The sequence below is a fragment of the Vombatus ursinus genome, unplaced genomic scaffold (assembly GCF_900497805.2).
Source record: "Vombatus ursinus unplaced genomic scaffold, bare-nosed wombat genome assembly UNPS02011916.1, whole genome shotgun sequence".
Taxonomy (NCBI): Eukaryota; Metazoa; Chordata; class Mammalia; order Diprotodontia; family Vombatidae; genus Vombatus; species Vombatus ursinus.
Window position 1 is genome coordinate 4089623 of NW_020951694.1, and position 18551 is coordinate 4108173.

The 18551-nt window shown below is 40.2% G+C and overlaps 1 protein-coding gene across 5 annotated transcripts in view; it reads left to right on the top strand.

The window, feature by feature from the left end:
* Positions 1–18551, top strand: part of PIK3R5 (phosphoinositide-3-kinase regulatory subunit 5) — an 83200-nt gene that overhangs the window by 53482 nt on the left and 11167 nt on the right. For 3 of the 5 annotated variants that reach the window (XM_027857203.1, XM_027857204.1, XM_027857205.1), the window contains 10 exons: positions 228–366; positions 5266–5335; positions 5830–6004; positions 7169–7322; positions 9461–9544; positions 14267–14963; positions 15247–15409; positions 16286–16411; positions 17393–17521; positions 18266–18359. In XM_027857203.1, the coding sequence (XP_027713004.1) occupies positions 228–366; positions 5266–5335; positions 5830–6004; positions 7169–7322; positions 9461–9544; positions 14267–14963; positions 15247–15409; positions 16286–16411; positions 17393–17521; positions 18266–18359 (1831 nt within the window). The remainder of the gene's footprint in view (positions 1–227; positions 367–5265; positions 5336–5829; positions 6005–7168; positions 7323–9460; positions 9545–14266; positions 14964–15246; positions 15410–16285; positions 16412–17392; positions 17522–18265; positions 18360–18551) is intronic. The other 2 variants (XM_027857206.1, XM_027857207.1) reach the window with 2 other exon arrangements.

Here is an 18551-nt window from a genome sequence, read left to right on the forward strand (position 1 = left end):
AGATGTGTCCTATTAGTCTCTATGTTATTTGCCACTACCTTGCTACATACAACCCTGCTTCTGAGATGACTCAAATTTCCCAGTCATATGGATTTGTTCTTTTGAGGACCTAGCCCTGAAACAAACCCAGTCTCCTCTCCTATATTACATCACTGTCCTCTTCCACACTCAAATCTTATCCCAATTCTGACTTTGTTCTTTACTTTACGTCTGCTTCCCTCACACAGACTCCACACTTCCCACCAGACTCTGACCTCCTTCTGAAAGCAGCTAGAACCTACCACAGATTCCTGACCTGGCCCATTCCTTACTGCAGCATCTGTCAGGAGCTTCTCACTTTCATTGATTCGGAGCTCAAGGTGCCAGGTATGTATGTGCCAATGCTATAACGTGGAGAGTGGCAGCAAGGGAAGCATGCCAATAAAGATGTTCATAGGCACTCATATTTTAGCTTTGGAAATAGCATCCCTTGTGATTGTTAGCATCTTACACTCTTCAGTTCCTTCTACAGTTTTGAGCCTGGCTATGCATTAGTTTTATTTAGCTTTTTTCTTTTTTAATATATTTATTTAATATTTTATTTTTCCCCAACTATACATAAAAACAATTTTTAACATTCATTTAAAAAAAATTTTGAGTTCCAAATTCTCTCCCTTCCTTCCTCCCATCCCCCTCATTGAGAAGGCAAACAATTTGCTATAGGTTATACATGTGTGATGTGCAGTCATGCAAAACATATTTCCATATTAGTTATATTGTAAAAGAAAACATAGACCAAAAAAACCTCAAGAAAAATAAAACTTTAAAAAAAGTACGCTTTGATCTTCATTCAGACTCCATTAGTTCTTCCTCTGGAGGTAGATAGCATTTTTCATCATAAGTCCTTCGGAATCATCTTGGATCATTGTATTGCTGAGCATAGCTAAGTCATTCACAGCTGATCATTATACAATATTGCTGTTACTGTGTGACAATGTTCTCCTGATTCTGCTCATTTCACTTTGCATCAGTTCACATAAATCCAGATTTTTCTGAGTGCATCCTGCTTATTATTTCTTATAGTATATTATTCCATCACAATCATACACCACAACTTTTTACACAAATAAAATCAGATCTAAATAATTGGAAAAATATCAGTTGCTCATGGGTAGCCCAAGCTAACATAATTAAAAATGAGAATTATACCTAAATTAATTTACTTATTCAATGCCATACCAATCAAACTCCCAAAAATTATTTTCTCAAGCCAGAAAAAATAATCAAAATTCATCTGGAAGAACAAAAAGTCAAGAATATCAAACGAATTAATGAAAAGAAATGCAAGGGAAGGTGGCCAGATCTAAAACTATTATAAGGCAGTACCATATTTCAAAGCAGCAATCATCAAAATAATCTAGTACTGGTTAAGAAATAGAGTGGAATAGATTAGGTATACAATTTGTTGTTGGTGTTCAGTCGTTTCAGTCATGTCTTACTCTTCATGACTCCTTTTGGGGTTTTCTTGATAGAGATGATGGAGTGGTTTGCCATTTCCTTCTCCAGCTCATTTTACAGATGAGGAAACTGAGGCAAACAGGTTTAAGTAACTTGCCCAGCAATATTAATACCAGGTCTGTATCCCAAAGAGATCTAATAAAAAGGAAAAGGGCTTATGTGTATAAAAATATACATAGCAGCTCTTTGTGGTGATAGATTGGGGAATGACTGAATAAGTTGTTGTATGTGATTATGCTGGATTACTATTGTGCAGTAAGAAATGGCGAGCAGCATGGCTTCAGGAATACTTTGGGAAGACTAATACAAAGTGAAGTCAGTAGAACCAGAACAATGTACACAGTAACAGCAATATTGTAATGATGATCAATTGTAAAAGATTTAGCTACTCTAATCAATACAATGATCCAAGACAATCCCAAAGGACCCATGATGAAAATGCTATCCACTTCTGGAGAGAGAACTAATGAACTGAATGCAGATTAAAACATACTTTTTTCACTTACTTTTTCTTGTTTGTTTTTTTTTAAACATGGCTAATATGGAAATGTGTTTTGCATGACTTCACATGTATAATTGATACATATTGCTAGCTTTTTCAGTGGGTGGGGATTGAAGGGAGGGGGAGAATTTGGAACTCAACATATAAAAAAATGCTAAAAATCAATTATTTTTAAAAGGAATCATAGGACATTAGAACTAGAAGGGGTATCATAGATCATCTAGCCTAGCTCCTTCTGAGAGTTTAGGTGATTTCTATAGGTATTATAATTGGTTAGCAGCAGAGCAAGAATTCAAATCTACTGATATTGAGGCCAATGCTCTTTCCGCTGTATCACCTTTCCTCTTAAGGCTGGAAGTGAGTTAGTGCCTAGGGAGTTAGGGAAGTCAATTGAAACTGGTATGAGCAAAGACCAGAGTTGGATTTATGGTTATGGAAGACAACATGGGGAAGCTTCAACCTCGAGTTCTTCAGAAGACTTGACTTAGCTTAGTGACATCATAACATGACTTAAGCTTCCTGAGTACGGGGGAAGTTTTGAACAGTTGCTATTAGGAACCTCCTCTTCTCTTCTCAAGAAGACCTCATCTCCTACTTTACTGTGAAAATAGAGTCAAGTAACCTGAACTACCTCTTCTTACCTACTCTATATCTCAAAATCATGATACCATTAACCCATTCTCTTCTTCTTACCTCAGTTTCTGATGAAGAGGTAGCTTTTCTTGACAAAGCCAACCTCTCCATTTGTACTCTTGCTCCAATCCCCTCCTATCTTCTCTGGTAGACAGCCCCCACAGCCATCCTCTCTCCATCCCTAATTTCTACTTATCTACTAGCTTCTTCCCTGCTATTTAAAAACATACCCAACTCTCCGCCATCCTTAAAAAATTGTTTAAACATCAATCCTTCAAACTGTAATCCTATATCTCTCCTCACTTTCACAGCCAAACTTCGGAAAAAAAAGATACATTCATACATACATATACATATATATGTGTATACACACACATACATACACATGTACATACATACATACACATATTATATATGTGTAAAATATATTTATAGCTTCTATATGAGTATGTGTTTATATATTTATATATTCATTTTCTCCATTTCTTCCCTCTTGTTCACTTGACTAACCCCTTGCAATCTGACTTCTTACCTCTTCCTTCAACTGAAACTATTCTTTACAAAGTTAAAAATGATCTCTTAACCCACCCAAGAGCCTTTTTCTCAATCTTCATCTTTCTTGACCATTCGATATAGCATTTAACACTGTTGATCATGCTTTTCTCCTGGATACTCTCCCCTCTCCATTCTTGGTTCTCTTCTTAACCATCTAGCTGTTTCTTCTCAGCTTCTTTTGTTGGATCAACATTTATATGATGCTCCCTAACTGTGGGTATGTCTCAAGGCTCTGTTATACCCTCTTCTCATCTTTTTCTATATGCTGTCACTTGTTAAACTCATTAGTTCCCATGGGTTTAGTTATTATTTCTACATAGTTGATTACTAGATCTGTATATCTAGCCTTAGTCTCTTTGCTGAGCTCCAGTACTATATCAATAACAGCTTACTGCACATGTAACAATAGCTAACATTCATAGTGGCTACTATATGCCATCCACTGTGCTGAGTACTTTACAAACATCTTATTTGATTCTCACAACAACCCTAAGAGGTTGGTGCTATCATATTCTCATTTTACAGTTGAGCAAATTGAAGTAAACAGAGGATAAGTGATTTGCCCAAGGTCACAAAGCTAGTAAGTGTCTGAAGCTGGATTTGAATTTGAGTCTTCCTGACTCCAGGCTCAAGGCTCTATCCATTGAACCACCTATCCTCATGGCATCTAAAACTCAATATGTCCCAAACATAACTCAACACCAAAACCCACATTTCTTCCTAACTTGCCCATTTCTGTCCAGAAATGCCATTATCCCTGTACTCAACTAGGTTCAAAATCTTAGAGTCATCCTTGATGGCTCACACTCTAACCCCTCCCGTGTCCCACATGTCCAAGCAGTCATCTAATGCTATTGACTCGGCCTTCACATGTCTTGAATCATTTCTTTTCTCTCCACTCCCTTGACCATCCACCCTTGTGCAGGCTCTTATCACCCTTACCTGGACTCTTCTGTAGCTTCCCTATGTTCCTTGTACAATCCATCACAACTGCCAAATTGATATTCCTAAAGCGTAGATGTGACCATGTCAGTCCTTCATTGAAGAAGGTCCAGTGGCTCCCTCTGGTCTCCAAGATAAAATGTAAACTCCTTCATTTGGCTTTCAAAACCATTCACAATCTGGCTGTAGTCCTACCTTTCCAAACATATTGCTCATTGCTCCCCATCACATACTCTGAGTTCCACATCTGGACCAGTAGCTTGAACAGCTGTGCATCATTTCAAACTGTTCCTCACACCTGAAATTCCATCTCCCATTTCTGTAGATTTGTACAAGCTTCCCCCACAACCTGGAATGCACTCCTTCCTCATCTGTGCTTTTTAGAATCATTGTCTTCAAAGATTACCTCAGGGGCTACCCTCTACATGAGGTTTTTCCTGGGCCCCTCAAATATTGCCTTCAATATTACTTTGTATTTACTTTTTATGTTTTCTTTACTCATCTAAATACATGATACTTTCCTCAATAGAATATAAGCTCCTGGGGGGAGGGGGGAGGTGGTGCAGTAGACAGAGCTCCAGCCTTGGAGTCAGGAGGACCTGAATTCAAATCTGGCCTCAGACACTTGACACTTACTAGCTGTGACCCTGGGAAAGTCACTTAACCCCATTGCCTAGCCAAAAAGAAAAAAAAGAATATAAGCCCACTGAGGGCAAGAACTGCTTCTTTTTATCTCTGGGGCCTAGCATAGTGCCTAACATAGAGTAAGCACTTAATAAATGCTGTTGATTGGTTCACTGACTAGGTGAGACCCATACTAGATCTCCATGATCTATTTTTATCCCACATGTCAGGGACAAGATGAGTGGTGCCCAGAACCATCTTGACACCAGGTATCTCTACTGAGGGTTTCCAAAGTGTGAGGCCTTTCTTCTCTCCCTGATACTGAAGTCCCCTTTCCTTGCCCTTCATTTTCTTAGGAATCATCTGAGGGAGGTCCTCTCTCCTTTCTGATATCAGAGAGAGCCCTGAGATACATTGGGGGTGTGGAGGACTTGACAGCATGGTCCTTGGCAAAGAACAGGATGTCCTTTCTTGCAATTCTTTTGGGCTAAACAGTTTTCTTTTGTTTGCAGGCATCAACTACCAGCGACTAGTGAGGGCAGAACAGGGACTGTCCATCAGAAGCCACCGAAATTCCACTGTGTGAGTACTCAGAATGGAGGTATGAGAGCAGATAGACACATAGACCTTTTGAGATTTAGTATATTCGCAACTAGATTTGATATTCCTAAAGCGTAGATGTGACCATGTTGGCAACTCTAGAAAGCAAGAAACCAAACCTGGTTAAGAGGTAGAAGTAAGGGAGCTTTATGCCATTATTCTTTAATACCCCTCTCTACTGTGGCATACAGGGCTAATTCTCTCTGGGACCCCTGGGGATTCATTAGTTTGAGTCTTACTTAGGTCTGCTGCTTCAGATTAAGTTGTGGGATAGGGTGGGCAAGTCCATGCTTTTAGAATCCTGTTTTGTATCCTGGACCATCTTAGCAATGCCTTTGCCAGGCCTACCCTGTGTTTTCCTAAGGGATATGAGTTAGGTATAAAGTGCAAAGACCCAGGGAAGAGGGTATCCCGGAATGAACCTCATTCCCTGCCCTTCCCATAAAACCTAAACTCATTGTCTCCTTTGTCCCTAGCACTGTACTACTTTTGAACCCCCTGGAGGTACAGACTGAGTTCTTATCTGTGGCCAATAAGATGAGTTTCCCGGAACCTTCTCCTCACAGTGCCTATGTCACACTGCTGCAACATGCTTACCAGGCCACCTTTGGGGTATGCTGTGACCTGGCCCGCCTACATCACATGCTTCAGGTACAAATGCCAACCTGTCCTCTTGGAACTTGGAGAAAGGGGGCTTGCAGACACCTTGGTTCATTAATACTTAGTACTGGGGAGAGGCAAGAGAGCTTTTCCAGATGGATACCAATATTACCCTATCCTGGGGCTTGATCTGCTTAGCGCTTAAGGAGTAATTTTTTAATAATTAAAACCAGCCATTAGGAATATATAGTGAATCCTTCATCCATTGAAATATTCAAACAGATCAGAGATAATGTAGAGACAATTAGATGATCTCTGGGGTCCTATCTTTATAATTCTGCAATCATGATGTGGACTAATGGGGAACCATCCCTATTGGCAGGTACACGTAGATGGGTCCTGATCTTTCTCTGTCTTTACCTCTGTCTGCCCAGAGCAGTGTCTTTTGACATAACATTTTATATCATATCAAATCAATATCAGATCATATCAAATCGCTGTGGACAAATCACAACCTCCCAGAGCCTCCTGATATCCTAATGAAGAAAATAATGTTTGTATTAATTCCCTCATAGGATTGTGGTGAAAAGAGAACATTGTAAATTGTAAAAAGATATATAAATTGAGTTATTATTGTCTTCTGATGGCTGGTGGTGGGGATAGTTGGTAACTTGGGCACGGGGAGGTGCCAGCACTAAAGGTGGGGAAGATGCTGAAGCTTATCATTAGAATTTTTCATTGTAGATGCTGACCGAGATCTTTATAATAGGTTCACTTTGGTTAGGTAGGAACAAAGGCAAAATGTTGGAAATGTTTTGAGGTTGTTTACATGTGTGTAGGTATGAGAGAGAGAGACAGAAAGAGATTGTAGTACAGTGGAAGGCTCCTTGGATATGGAATTGAGAGGATTAAGTTTTTATCTCAGTTCTAATTAACTAATTAAGATTATGACATGGGGCAGTATATTTCTTTTCTCTAGACTTCAGTTTCCTCACCTGTAAATTGAGGAAATTAGGTAATCCTTTCTAGCTCATATGTCCTGTTCCTCTTCCTGCACCTCCTTCCAGGAGGAAGGGGTTACCCAGTTGTGGGGGTAGGGGCTGGTTGGTTAGTGAGTTGGGCTCCATGTGAGAACCGGGGTGTGGGCAGGAATGATGGGCTGCTATACCATGAATGCAGTGTCAGACCTTGTCTACTCTGTTGGGGTGTTTATAGTCCAAGACTCTAACTGAACTGGAGGCCATCTTTGAGGAGACTACAGAGGCTCAGGAATTAGCATCAGCCATCAGAGACCCTAAGGAGGCTCGGCAGTGGCTGAAAGCCAAGCTGAAAGCTGTAGGAGAGAGAGCTGGCTTCCCCTACATCTCAGGTAAGGCTCTGGGGCAAGGAAGATGAATGTGGAAGTGGTCCTTGAGGATTTGAAGGAAACAAATTTTCCAAAGTTTTATTGAATACTGTGCACACTTCTACAAACATTCTTCTCCAGGGGAGGTGACCTGGGGTCCTCAAATGATATGCCACTGGAGCATAAGATTTGGCAGGTTTTACCAAGCTGGAAATTCTAAGTATGAGCATAATGACAGTTTGCGCCTGTCATGTGATGATTCCCATTTTGGTCATGCTCACCACCTTCCACCTGTATATTTGAAATAAATATTTATGACAGATGGGTATGAAGTTTTTTCAACCTTGCCTGTTCCTTCACATGGATGCCAAAATATAGATTGACTTTTTTTTTGAGGATCTTGTCAGGTTTTTTGTAAAATTTCACTACAACCTGGTCAGGTGTTATAAGGCAGGTGGAGCAGATAGCTCAGGTCTGATATTGTAACAACACAAGACATTCTTAGACCATTCAATAGTTAATTTAAAAAGGAGGTTTACTTAACTATAGTATAGAAAAGATACTCAAGGTTATAACACTTAGCTCAGGTAACATGGTCTCCTTCATGTCCATATAAAAATACTTCTGGTCAGCAGAGAAGGCTGCAATGATTTGGAGCGTCCACCAAGTCTGAAAGTCCCTGACTTCACATGGGTGTACCACTTTTGTGCTCTTTGATGGCCAGGAAATGACAATGCTTGAATCTGCCCAATCAAGTCTTGTGGATACATTTCTTGCCTTTTAGGGAGAGAACTAGCCCAACCTACATGAAAGGAGAAGAAACCATGGTAGATATTGATTACATCACACAACATATCCCATGAAATGATTCTTTTTGTTACCCTTGGACATGCAATTAAGTCAATCCTGCCAACTCTTTTAGTTACTTCAACTAAAAGAATTTCTGAGTCATCATTTCATTTCACTGCAACCTCTATTTCATCTGGATTAATTTATAAAAAGAATGTTATTGTAGATGTGGTTCATTTCCTCCAAAATATCAATCATTTTTCCTTGGGAAAAAGTCACCCATTTATGTTTGTGTGTGGCCTAACCCCTTTTCCACCACTCCACCACAGTCCCTATAGAAACTAAAAGGGACCACACAGAACTGAGGGTCATTTTTTATCTATCTTCAAGTTGTCATGGCCAAATAATTCATCACTTAGTTTCCCAGCTACTATTGATGAGCTTCTCTATATTTAGCGAAGCTGGTGTATAGCAAACAGTCTGTGGTTGGGCCCATCCTTTCCAGCTTGGTGTAAATGAAGCCTAACAGACTTTGTGCTCTAGCAAGAGCCTTGGAGGACCTCCAGGATATGATGAGGAATCAGAGGAGGTGTTTCATGGAGGAACACATGTAAAACTCAAAAGTTAACTAACAATGCAAGACATTATATGATAAATGCCACAAGCACTATAGGAGTTCAGAGGATAGGAGTATTCGTTGTTCACTGGAATGGAGGCTTCATGGAGGAGCTGCAACCTGAAGGCTTAATAGGATTTTTACATAAAAGAGAGGGGGCAGTGGGGAAGTTATCTTTTATTAGGGAGGCCCATATGGGCAGAAAAGGGTAGAGGAGCTAGCAAGTGATTCCAGTGACTAGGGTGGGAGGGGTGGGATAGACAGTGGAGGAGAAGGAATAGGAAGGAATGTAATTGATTCCCAAAGGAGAACCAGTATGGTATAATAGGCAGAGATTGACTTTTGAGTCAGGCAGACTTGTGTTCAAGTCCTACAGCATTACTAGCAGTGTAACCCTGGGCAAGTCACTGAACTTCTTGGTGCCCCAGGTAGTTGTCCAAAACTGTACGTTACAGACTAATTGTTGATTTGCATTAGTAGAAGTTTTCTTATCAGAAGCATCATTGAAATCATAGGCCCAGATGGGAAAAGCAAAACAAAATGCCACCACTTTAGCAAGAGTAAGATACATGAGAAATAATTAGCTACACTAGTAATTATTCTTGTAATAACTGTCCTGGCTTTTTCATTGAATAATTAAATAATGTTTCTTTTCTCTGGGACTCACTATCCTCCCCTGGAAAGTGAGGAGTTTAGATTCAGATGATCTCTTAGGGTATCTTCTTCCAGCTCTGAAATTTTATTCTTATTTCTACAGAGACCGCTCAGCCCTGTAAGCTGTATACCATTCCCATTCCAGTAGCCAGGTGCTATACCTATAGCTGGAATCAGGACAGCTTTGGTAAGGAATCTATCTGTGTGGCAGTGCTCCAGATGATAACAAAGAAATTTTGTTTACTGCTTCCCTCCCCACTTCTGTTTTGGCTTCAGCTCCTTCCTGGCTTCTATGACAGTCATCCGTCATTCTGGGACCTGTAGCTCTCTCACTCTCCCATCAATTCTCAGAGGTAGCTAGTCAGCCTCATTCCAATGAAACACAAAAACCCTTACAGTTAGCATCTAGCCGATAGAGTTTGGTTAGTTTTGGAGGCAGGGAACCTTGTGCTCTGATTTCAGCCCTCTCACTAAAGGATGATGTTACCTGATATGCATTCCTGGATTGCCTCTTCCCATGAAATAATCTGGAGAGAGTTATCCTTGCTCACATTCACTCTGGATATCTTTGAAAGGGGCTAGGAAAAAGTGTAAAGTTTTCTGAGTTTCTGAAAAGAAAGTCCTCTAGTGGGTAAACTCAATTCAACAATTAATTATTTGTACAAAGTACTTTTGTTAAACACTAGAAGAACTATACAATTTAGATAAGACACACCCTCTGCCCCTATGGAGCTTACAGTTTAGGTGGAGGGGAGAGAACACTGACATGTAATTAAAACATATTACGTATGATATTTGTATAAGAGAGGTACGGTCAAAGCTCTATAGATAGGTTAGATCTAAGGGGAGAAGTTTTTTCATAAACTTATTCATTTATTTTTATATGCATTTATAATCTGCCCTTCATTAACTCCCTACCCACCATTGAACAAAGAAACAAAAAAAATCCTTATTTATAACATGTATAATCCATTAAAACAGATTCCTGCTTTGGCCATGTCTTTCTTTGCATTTTAAGTTCCTTTGTAGGAGGTGAGTGTTGTTTAGTCTCTTGGACTTACGGTTTTAAAGCCTTTCAAAGTTGTTTTTCTCTATAATTTTTTTTTATCAGTGTATAAATTGTTCTCTTGGTTCTGCTCACTTCAGTCTTCCTTAGTTCATGCAGATTTTCCCAGTTCACCCTGAAACTGTCCTTTTTATCATTTCTTATAGCACAGTCATTCCATTACATTCAAATACCTTAATTTGGTTAGCCATTCCCCAATTGAAGGACACTCTCTTCGTTTACTACTTTGGGCTGCTATGAAAAGAGGAACTATAAATTTTTTTTTTGTATATATGGGTCTTTTTCTTCTTTGATTTTTTTGGGGGTATGGAGCAAGGAATAGTATAGCTGGATTAAAAGGTTAAAGTGGGACATAGTCCCAAATTGCTTTCTAAAATATCTTGACTAATTCACAGCTCTATCAACAATGCACTAGGGTGCCTATTTCCCTTCAACCCCTCCAACATTTATTATCTTCTTCTTTTGTCACCTTTACCAATTTAATGAATGTGAGATTGAACCTCAAAATGGCTTTAATTTCTATTTCTCTAAGTTATGATTCAGAGCATTTTTATAAGGTTGTTGATAGCCTTTTATGCATTTTAATCCTTTGACCGTTCATCTGTTAGGGAATCAGTCTTATAAAGTTAAATCAGTTGCTTATAGTCATTCAGTCAATAGATATTTATTTAGTTCCTGCTTTGGTACAAGCACTGTGTTAAGCACTGGGGGATACAAAGAAAGGCAAAAGATAGCATCTGCTCTCAAGGAGCTCATAATCTAATGGGGGAGGGAGGAGAATATCTGAACAACTATGTACAAATAAGCTACAAATAGGATAAATTAAAATAATCAATAGAAGGAAAAAGGCACTAGAATTAAGAAGGATTAGAAAAGGTTTCCTATAGAAGATGGGACTTGAAGGAAGCTGAAAGATGGAGATGAGGAGGGAAAGCACTCCAGGCATTAGGGATAGATGGCCAGTGATTCAGAGTACGAAGGTGAAGAAGAACAGCAAGGAAATTGGTGTCACTGTATCAGAGTATATGAAGGGAGTATGAAGTGTAAGAGGGCATTGGATATGAGACCTTTATCATTTACCAACTTCCCATCTAATTTTCAACTACATTAGATTTATTTGCACAAAACTTTTTAAATTTTATATAATAAAAGTTGGCTATTTTATCTTATATAATCCTCTTGATTATTTGCTTATTAATGAATTCTTCCCTATCCATAGATTCTAAAAAGGAATTTCTTCCTTGCTTCTTTAATTTGTTTAGGATATGACCTTTTATATTTAGGTCACGTGTCCATTTGGAGCTTATCTTGGTATATGGTATGACATGTTAGTCTAATCCTAACTTTTGCCAGACTGCCATTTAGTTTTTGCAGAATTTTTTGTCAAATAGTAAGTCTTTTCCCCAATACGTGGGGTCTTTGAGTTTGTCAAATATTATGCTACTCTATTTGTTTGCTTCTGTATGTTATTTTATATTTAATTTGTTCCATTGATTAACCATTCTGTTTTTTAACCAATATTGAATCATTTTAATGAGTACTGCTTTGTAGTATCTGGTATTGATCGATCCCTTTCCTTCCTACTTTTTTTCATTATTATCCTTGAGATTCTTGACTGTATAAAGTAACTACTACACATATTATTATCTTCATTTTACAGATGAAAAAACTGAGGCTCAGAGAGCTTAAATGACTTGCCCAGTTTCACACAGCTAGTAAGTATCAGAGGAGGGATTTGAACTAAGTTCAGTATTTTATCCACTATGCCATCCTGTTTCTTTCTTCTATGGAAAATTAAGTCTGATAGATGGGAAGAATGAACTGAAGGTGGAGGAGAGTGGAGATGAAAATGCCTTTAGGTTATTGTAGTAGCTCAGAACCTGTTCTAGGGTGGCAGAGAGAAAATACTGAGAAACATCAGAAAATTAGAATCATCAGGACTTGGTAACTGATTGGATATGAGAAATGAAGAGGAGACAAAAGAAAAACCAAAATTTTGACCATGAGAATGAGTGAATGGTGGTGCCCTGATAGATTTTATGAAGTTAGAAAGGGGGCAAATTTTGTGGAAAAGATGGTAAGTTTGTCTTTGGACATGAGTTTGGAATGCATGAGCTTAGAATGCCATTGGGACATTCAGACAGCAGTGCCCTGTAGGTATTTAGAAATATCTGGATAGAGATGATGGTCAAACAAGAGACAAGCTGTGGTCAGAAGACCTGCTTTCAAATGCTGACTCTGTCACTTACTACCTGTGTAAATGTGGGCAAGTAATATATTTCACACAATTTCACACATTTCACACACAAGACACACAAGTTACACTGAGGCACTATGTGTCTCAGTTATTCATTTGTAACATGAAAGGATTAAATCAAATGACCTTTTAAGTCTCTCTCACATCTACATCTATGACTCTAAGCCATGGAAATAAGACGGGGGAAGTGTTAACTAACATTTATATAGCACTTTGATGTTTGCCAAGTGCTTTACATATGTTGGCACATTTGATTGTAGACAGAGAACTGAGGACAGAACCTTGAGAAACATTACCTTAAGGACTCAGGAAGAGGATGGCTAGTATAAAGAAGTAACAGTTAGACAGGTAGGATGAAAACCAAGGGAATTTTATGCCTCAAAAGTCAGAGTATAAGAATACCAAAAGAAGGGGATGGGGTAAAAAGCAAATAGGTCACTAGAGAACTTTCAGAGAGTCTTTTCAATAGAATTGTGGGAATTAATCAATAAACAAGCATTTAATAAGTGTCTGCTATGTGTTCAGGCACTGTACTCTGTGGAAAGAATGCCAAGTTGCAGGGGACAGTGGGTAGTAAGAAGGGAAGACTTTGTACATAAACAACTTTTTCATTTTTTTAAAGCAACTTTTTCAAGAAACAACATGGTACAGTGGAAAGAATGCTGGACTTGGTATCAGGAAGGACTAAGTTTAAATTCTAGCTCTGTCATTGACTAGATATATGATCTTAGGCGAGTCATATAACCTCTGTAAGCCTCAGTTTACTTATCTTCAAAATGGAATAGTAATTTTCACATGGCCTACCACTTTGAGTAATTGTGAGGAAAATGTTTTGCAAAATTAAAAGCACCACATTAAAAAAAGAAAAGAAAAGAAAAAAGAAAGAATGGGGAAGCCAGGTGGTACAGTGGATAGAGCTCTGGCCTTGGAATCAACGGGACCTGAGTTCAAATACAACCTCAGACCCATGGCACTTACTAGCTGTGTGACCCTGGACAAGTCACTTAACTCCAATTGCCTCACCAAAAGGCAATAAATAAATAAATCAAATAAATAAATAAAAGCACCATGTAGATGTTGGTTATTATTAAGAAGTTTGTACATGAAGGGTAGGAAGAAATTAGGATGGTAACTGGCTAAAGAAGTCAATAACTGCTAACAATGACAAGGCATTTTGTATTTTGTTTGTTTTCTGATGGGAGGGATTGGGAAGACCTGAGCGTGATGTCTGGAGAGGAGAAATTAAAAAGTGCATAAAAGAGAAGGAATGATTACTAGTTCAAAGACCTATAGGAAGGAGGGAGCATGGGATCAAAGGCACAAAGAGGGAGAATAGGTTTGGCTAGGATTTGGGATATCTCCTCCTCTGAGACAGAAGGGAAGGGGCGAGGGAGAAATGTATGATTGTGAGGAGTCATGAGAAGTGGAAGAGGGGCACTCTCAGCATATGGTCAGGGAGTAGGGATTTAATGCTCCTTTTCCTGAACAAGGGATGGTAACCTAGTAGTCCCTTCTACTGAGTTTTGGGTAACATATGACTGGGACCTAAGGTACACTTATGGAGGCTACTCCTTGCTTCTCTATAGACATCCTAAAGGAGATCCTGCTTAAGGAAAGGGAGTTGCTCCAGCCAGAGACCCTTGAGGATGATGAAGAGGAGGAAGACTTGGAGGCAGATGGATGCTTTGCTAAGCGGGACTCCCTACTCTCTACTACTTCTATGGCATATAGAGATTTGACCAGCTCAACAGCCTCACTCCAGGCCTCTGTCCCTGGCTTCTCGAGCCACCTGTTGACCTCTTTTGTCTCAGGCCTTTCAGACTACATGGACAGTGGCTACATGGAAGACAGTGATGAAAGTTCCCCTGATCGGCCACGGAAAGAAAGCCAGGAGGAACAAGGACCTCAAAGACCTAGGAGAAAGTTTAATAGAATCTATAAACTCTTAAAGAGCAAGAGCCATATGGTGCTTCGGAGAGACTCCCAGAGCCCTGTGAAAGGGACTGGCTCAGGCACGCTCCCTCTTCGTCGGACGGGGAGTCTATGTAGCCCTTTAAACATGCCTTCACCACTCTCTTCCTGTTCCCAACGTTCCCATTCCCTTCCCCAGCACATGCTGGAGAGCCAGCTTTCAACCTGGCTCCACCCCACTGCCACACACCATCGACATCGGAGGCCTTTCCTTAGTGGTGATGAGGACTCCAAGGCCTCCACACTGCGTGTTGTGGTCTTTGGCTCAGATCGGATCTCAGGGAAGGTTGCCCGTGCTTACAGCAATCTCCGGTGAGGAGTGGGAGAAGGAGCATTTCTTTCTTAGCTATTCAGACCCTTTATGATCAGCCTTGTTAACCAAGAGACAGAGGAGCTGGAGAGGAAGGGATTGTTTTCTAATTGGGAGGGCAGTCAGCATGATGGCTTTGTCCACTTATGTGCATTAAGACATCCTGAGCTGTCTCCCAGGTACTGTGGGTGGGACCCACAGGTGGAGAGCCAGAGGATTAAAGGAAATGGGGATGAGGGAGGATGCCATATGCTCATTTTATCATTTGTCTTATCTTCATACCAGGAAATTGGAAAGCAATTGCCCACTCCTGACACGGTACTTCAAGCTTCAATTCTTCTATATCCCAGTAAAACGAAACTATCAGCCTACATCTAGTAACTCTCCTGCTCATCCAAACCAGTCACACCTCATGTCCACAGATTCCCTAAGGCATCTGACTCCAGGGGTATGTGCTGAGCCTCAGGGAGAAAACTGGACAATATGCAAACACATAGTGCTACTTGCTAACATAATAAAAGGATGTCTCCATTTGGAGAGGGAGTAGGATAGGGAGAGGGAAGAACAAGAATGGAGACATGGGAAGGAGGGAAAAGATGAAGTGGGAGACTATTTTTTGAATTGTGTGTTTTTGAGGTAATCAAATGAATAGCCAATATTTATTGAGGTACTAATATGTGTAAGATACTACTAATAGGTGCCATTGCTTGTATAAAGAAACAAAAGACAGTCCATGCAAGACTTTAAATTTCCATGCAAGAGTTTAAAATATAATTGGAGACAAGTATAAACATGAAAAGTTAAAAGAATTAGACAAGACAGATCTGGCAGATCTGTTGTGAAAACCATGCATGAAACCTTAAAACAGGATGGATATGTGAGAAGTTGTTGCTCATACTATTATTAATAGTAATAATAATGAAAGACAGTTTAGCATTGTGGATAGGGAGTTGGTTTGAGGGTCAGGAAGACCTTGGTTGAAGCCTTTACTTTGTCATAGTCTAGCTGTGTGTCCATGGGTATGTCATGTAAGCTCTCAGTGCCCCAGATAACTCATTAAGTTATAGATAAGTTGCTAATCTGCAGTTTCCATACTGCCTACCAGTTTCTTATGCCATTAAAATCCAAAGTTTTCTTTTAAAGCCATAGGAGAAACTCAAAAGAAAGAGAAACAAAAGATTTGGGTTTCAGGAGGAGCTGTCCAGTTCCATCTTCCTGCTGGATGGTTCCCTTTAGTGAGTGTTAAGTGTTGATTCTGATGCCTTGTGAGCTGGGAATCTTAAGCCTCACCCCTAGACCCCTCCTGTCTCTATTCCCACTACAGGACATTCCCCTGGCCTCATGGGAAGACAGCACCAATGACATTTCCCATTACCTCGGAATGCTGGATCCTTGGTATGAGCGCAATGTGCTGGGATTGATGCACCTGCCCACTGATGTCTTGTGCCAGGTAGGCAGGTCACAGGAATAGGGGAGAGGGAAGGAGGATTTTGCCTCAAGACCTAAATTTGAGGATCCCTTACCTTACTTGGGCTCAGGTCCTAACAACAGTCCTTGGACCTGGAGGAAGTGTGAATAGAGAGCTGGCCTTGAAGCCTCTGATATACTGGCTGTGAGATCCTGGGCAAATTGTTTAATTTCTCAGTGATCCAGTTAACTCCCCTAAGACTATACATTGCAGAGAAGGTGCCATCTTTGTTGGTAAGAGGTACCTTTCCTCATCCAAGAATTCCCTATACCAAAGAAACCACAGTTCCAGTCCCTGTCCCTTTAAATCTGGGATAAGGCATTTGTCTCTCCTAGGCAAGGTTTGAAACTGGCATCTCTTCCCTATGTGGTCTCCACTTTGAGGAATTCACTATAATACTTGACTTTTCATCGAAGAAATTCCTACAGAAAACACAGGAAGTACAATTTTGTTACTCAAAAAACATTCATTTAATAGAAGTTATATTTGTAATAATCCTGTATTGTACCCCATTGTGTGTACCATGCCTTAGGTGACTGCCTATTTTCCCTATCCTTACTCCTGTCCATATAAATTAAGTAGAAAGGAGTAATGATATAGCAGTGGGAATTAGGGAAAATCTAAATCGTACTGTGTTCAGGAGCCATGGCTGGGGATGCTTCAGTCTTATGGTTTTCTCTGTCTGGTGTCCTGTTTGGGCACTAGGCACAATCTGGCAACTTCCATAATCTTTCTCCTTCCAGCCTTACTTTATGACTCTGGAACTAATGCTTGGAAGCTGTGCTTTGTCCTTGTCTACCCCCTTCCTTGACCCTCTCCCTTAGAGGAGCATTGGAAAGAAGTGAGAGAACACAGAGCTAACATCCCTGCAGGTTTTCCCTTTGACTCATTCTCCTCCTTTAATGTGACCTGTTTCACACTGTTCATGCCAATGTCATCTCTGTCTCGGATTTCTCTTTGTAGCAGACTTTGAAGACTGAGGCTGGGCCACTGGAGAGTGCCCAGGAGCAGCTGCCCATCCTGGCGGACATGCTGCTTTATTACTGCCGTTTTGCCACAAGACCAGTCCTACTGCAAGTCTATCAGATAGAGGTATAGACAGAGGTTAGAGGGGAGAGTTTCCCTCCTCTTTTTTCCTCCCTACTGCCTTTTCCCACACCATTATTAATTTTCAGATTGCCATTAGCACCATCTCTTTTGGGGTATCTGATCAAACTATATAGTTAAGATTATCTGAATAAAGAAATAGTAGAAAAAGGGAAAGGGGAAGGGAACAAGCATTTATTAAGTTCTTACTGTGTACCAGGTAATTGTACCTAGTAAAGTGCTAAGCACTTTACAAATATTATCTTATTTGATCCTCACAATAATCCTTTGAGGTTGGTGCTATTTTACAGTTGAGGAAATTGAGGCAGATAAAGGTTAAATGACTTGCCCAGGGACGCACACCTAGTAAATGTCCAAAGCTGGATTTGAACTCCCATCTTCCTGACCCTAGACCCAGCACTCTATCCACTGCACCACCTACCTGCCAAAAGCTCTGCACTACAACTGAATGACCTTGGGCAGATTATTTCCCTTCTCTTGGCCTTAGTTTCTTCATCTATAAAATGAGGAAGCAGAATTAGAAGATCTTTTAATGTCCCTCCTATCTCTAACATTCTAAAGTCTATAAAGAGAAACTGGGTTCTTGGGGAAGCAGAATGAACTTAAATTCAGTCTGTAGGAGTTAGCTTCTCCCTCTCCATGGCCTTTTCTTTGACATACTTAAGGAGGGAGGCCCCACGTAAACAGCACCTTTTGGCTCCCTGTGATCACAGACATTCTTTTCTGTAGTTGACCTTCGTCAGTGGAGAGAAGACAACAGAAATTTTTATCCACTCCCTGGAGCTGGGTCACTCTGCAGCTGTCCGTGCTATCAAGGCTTCTGGTAGGTATTACCTTTTTAAGAGGCCCAGGAAAGGCATGATAGGTGGTGGCAATAGTCTTAGCATTCTCTTTTCCTTCCCACCCCAATACAGAAAACAGTGTGTCAGGGTGGTCTTTAGCGCAGGGCAGTTGTACCACACTGGTCTGGAGAAACAAAAGGCATTATGTCGAAGTCAGAAAGAGTACTGACACA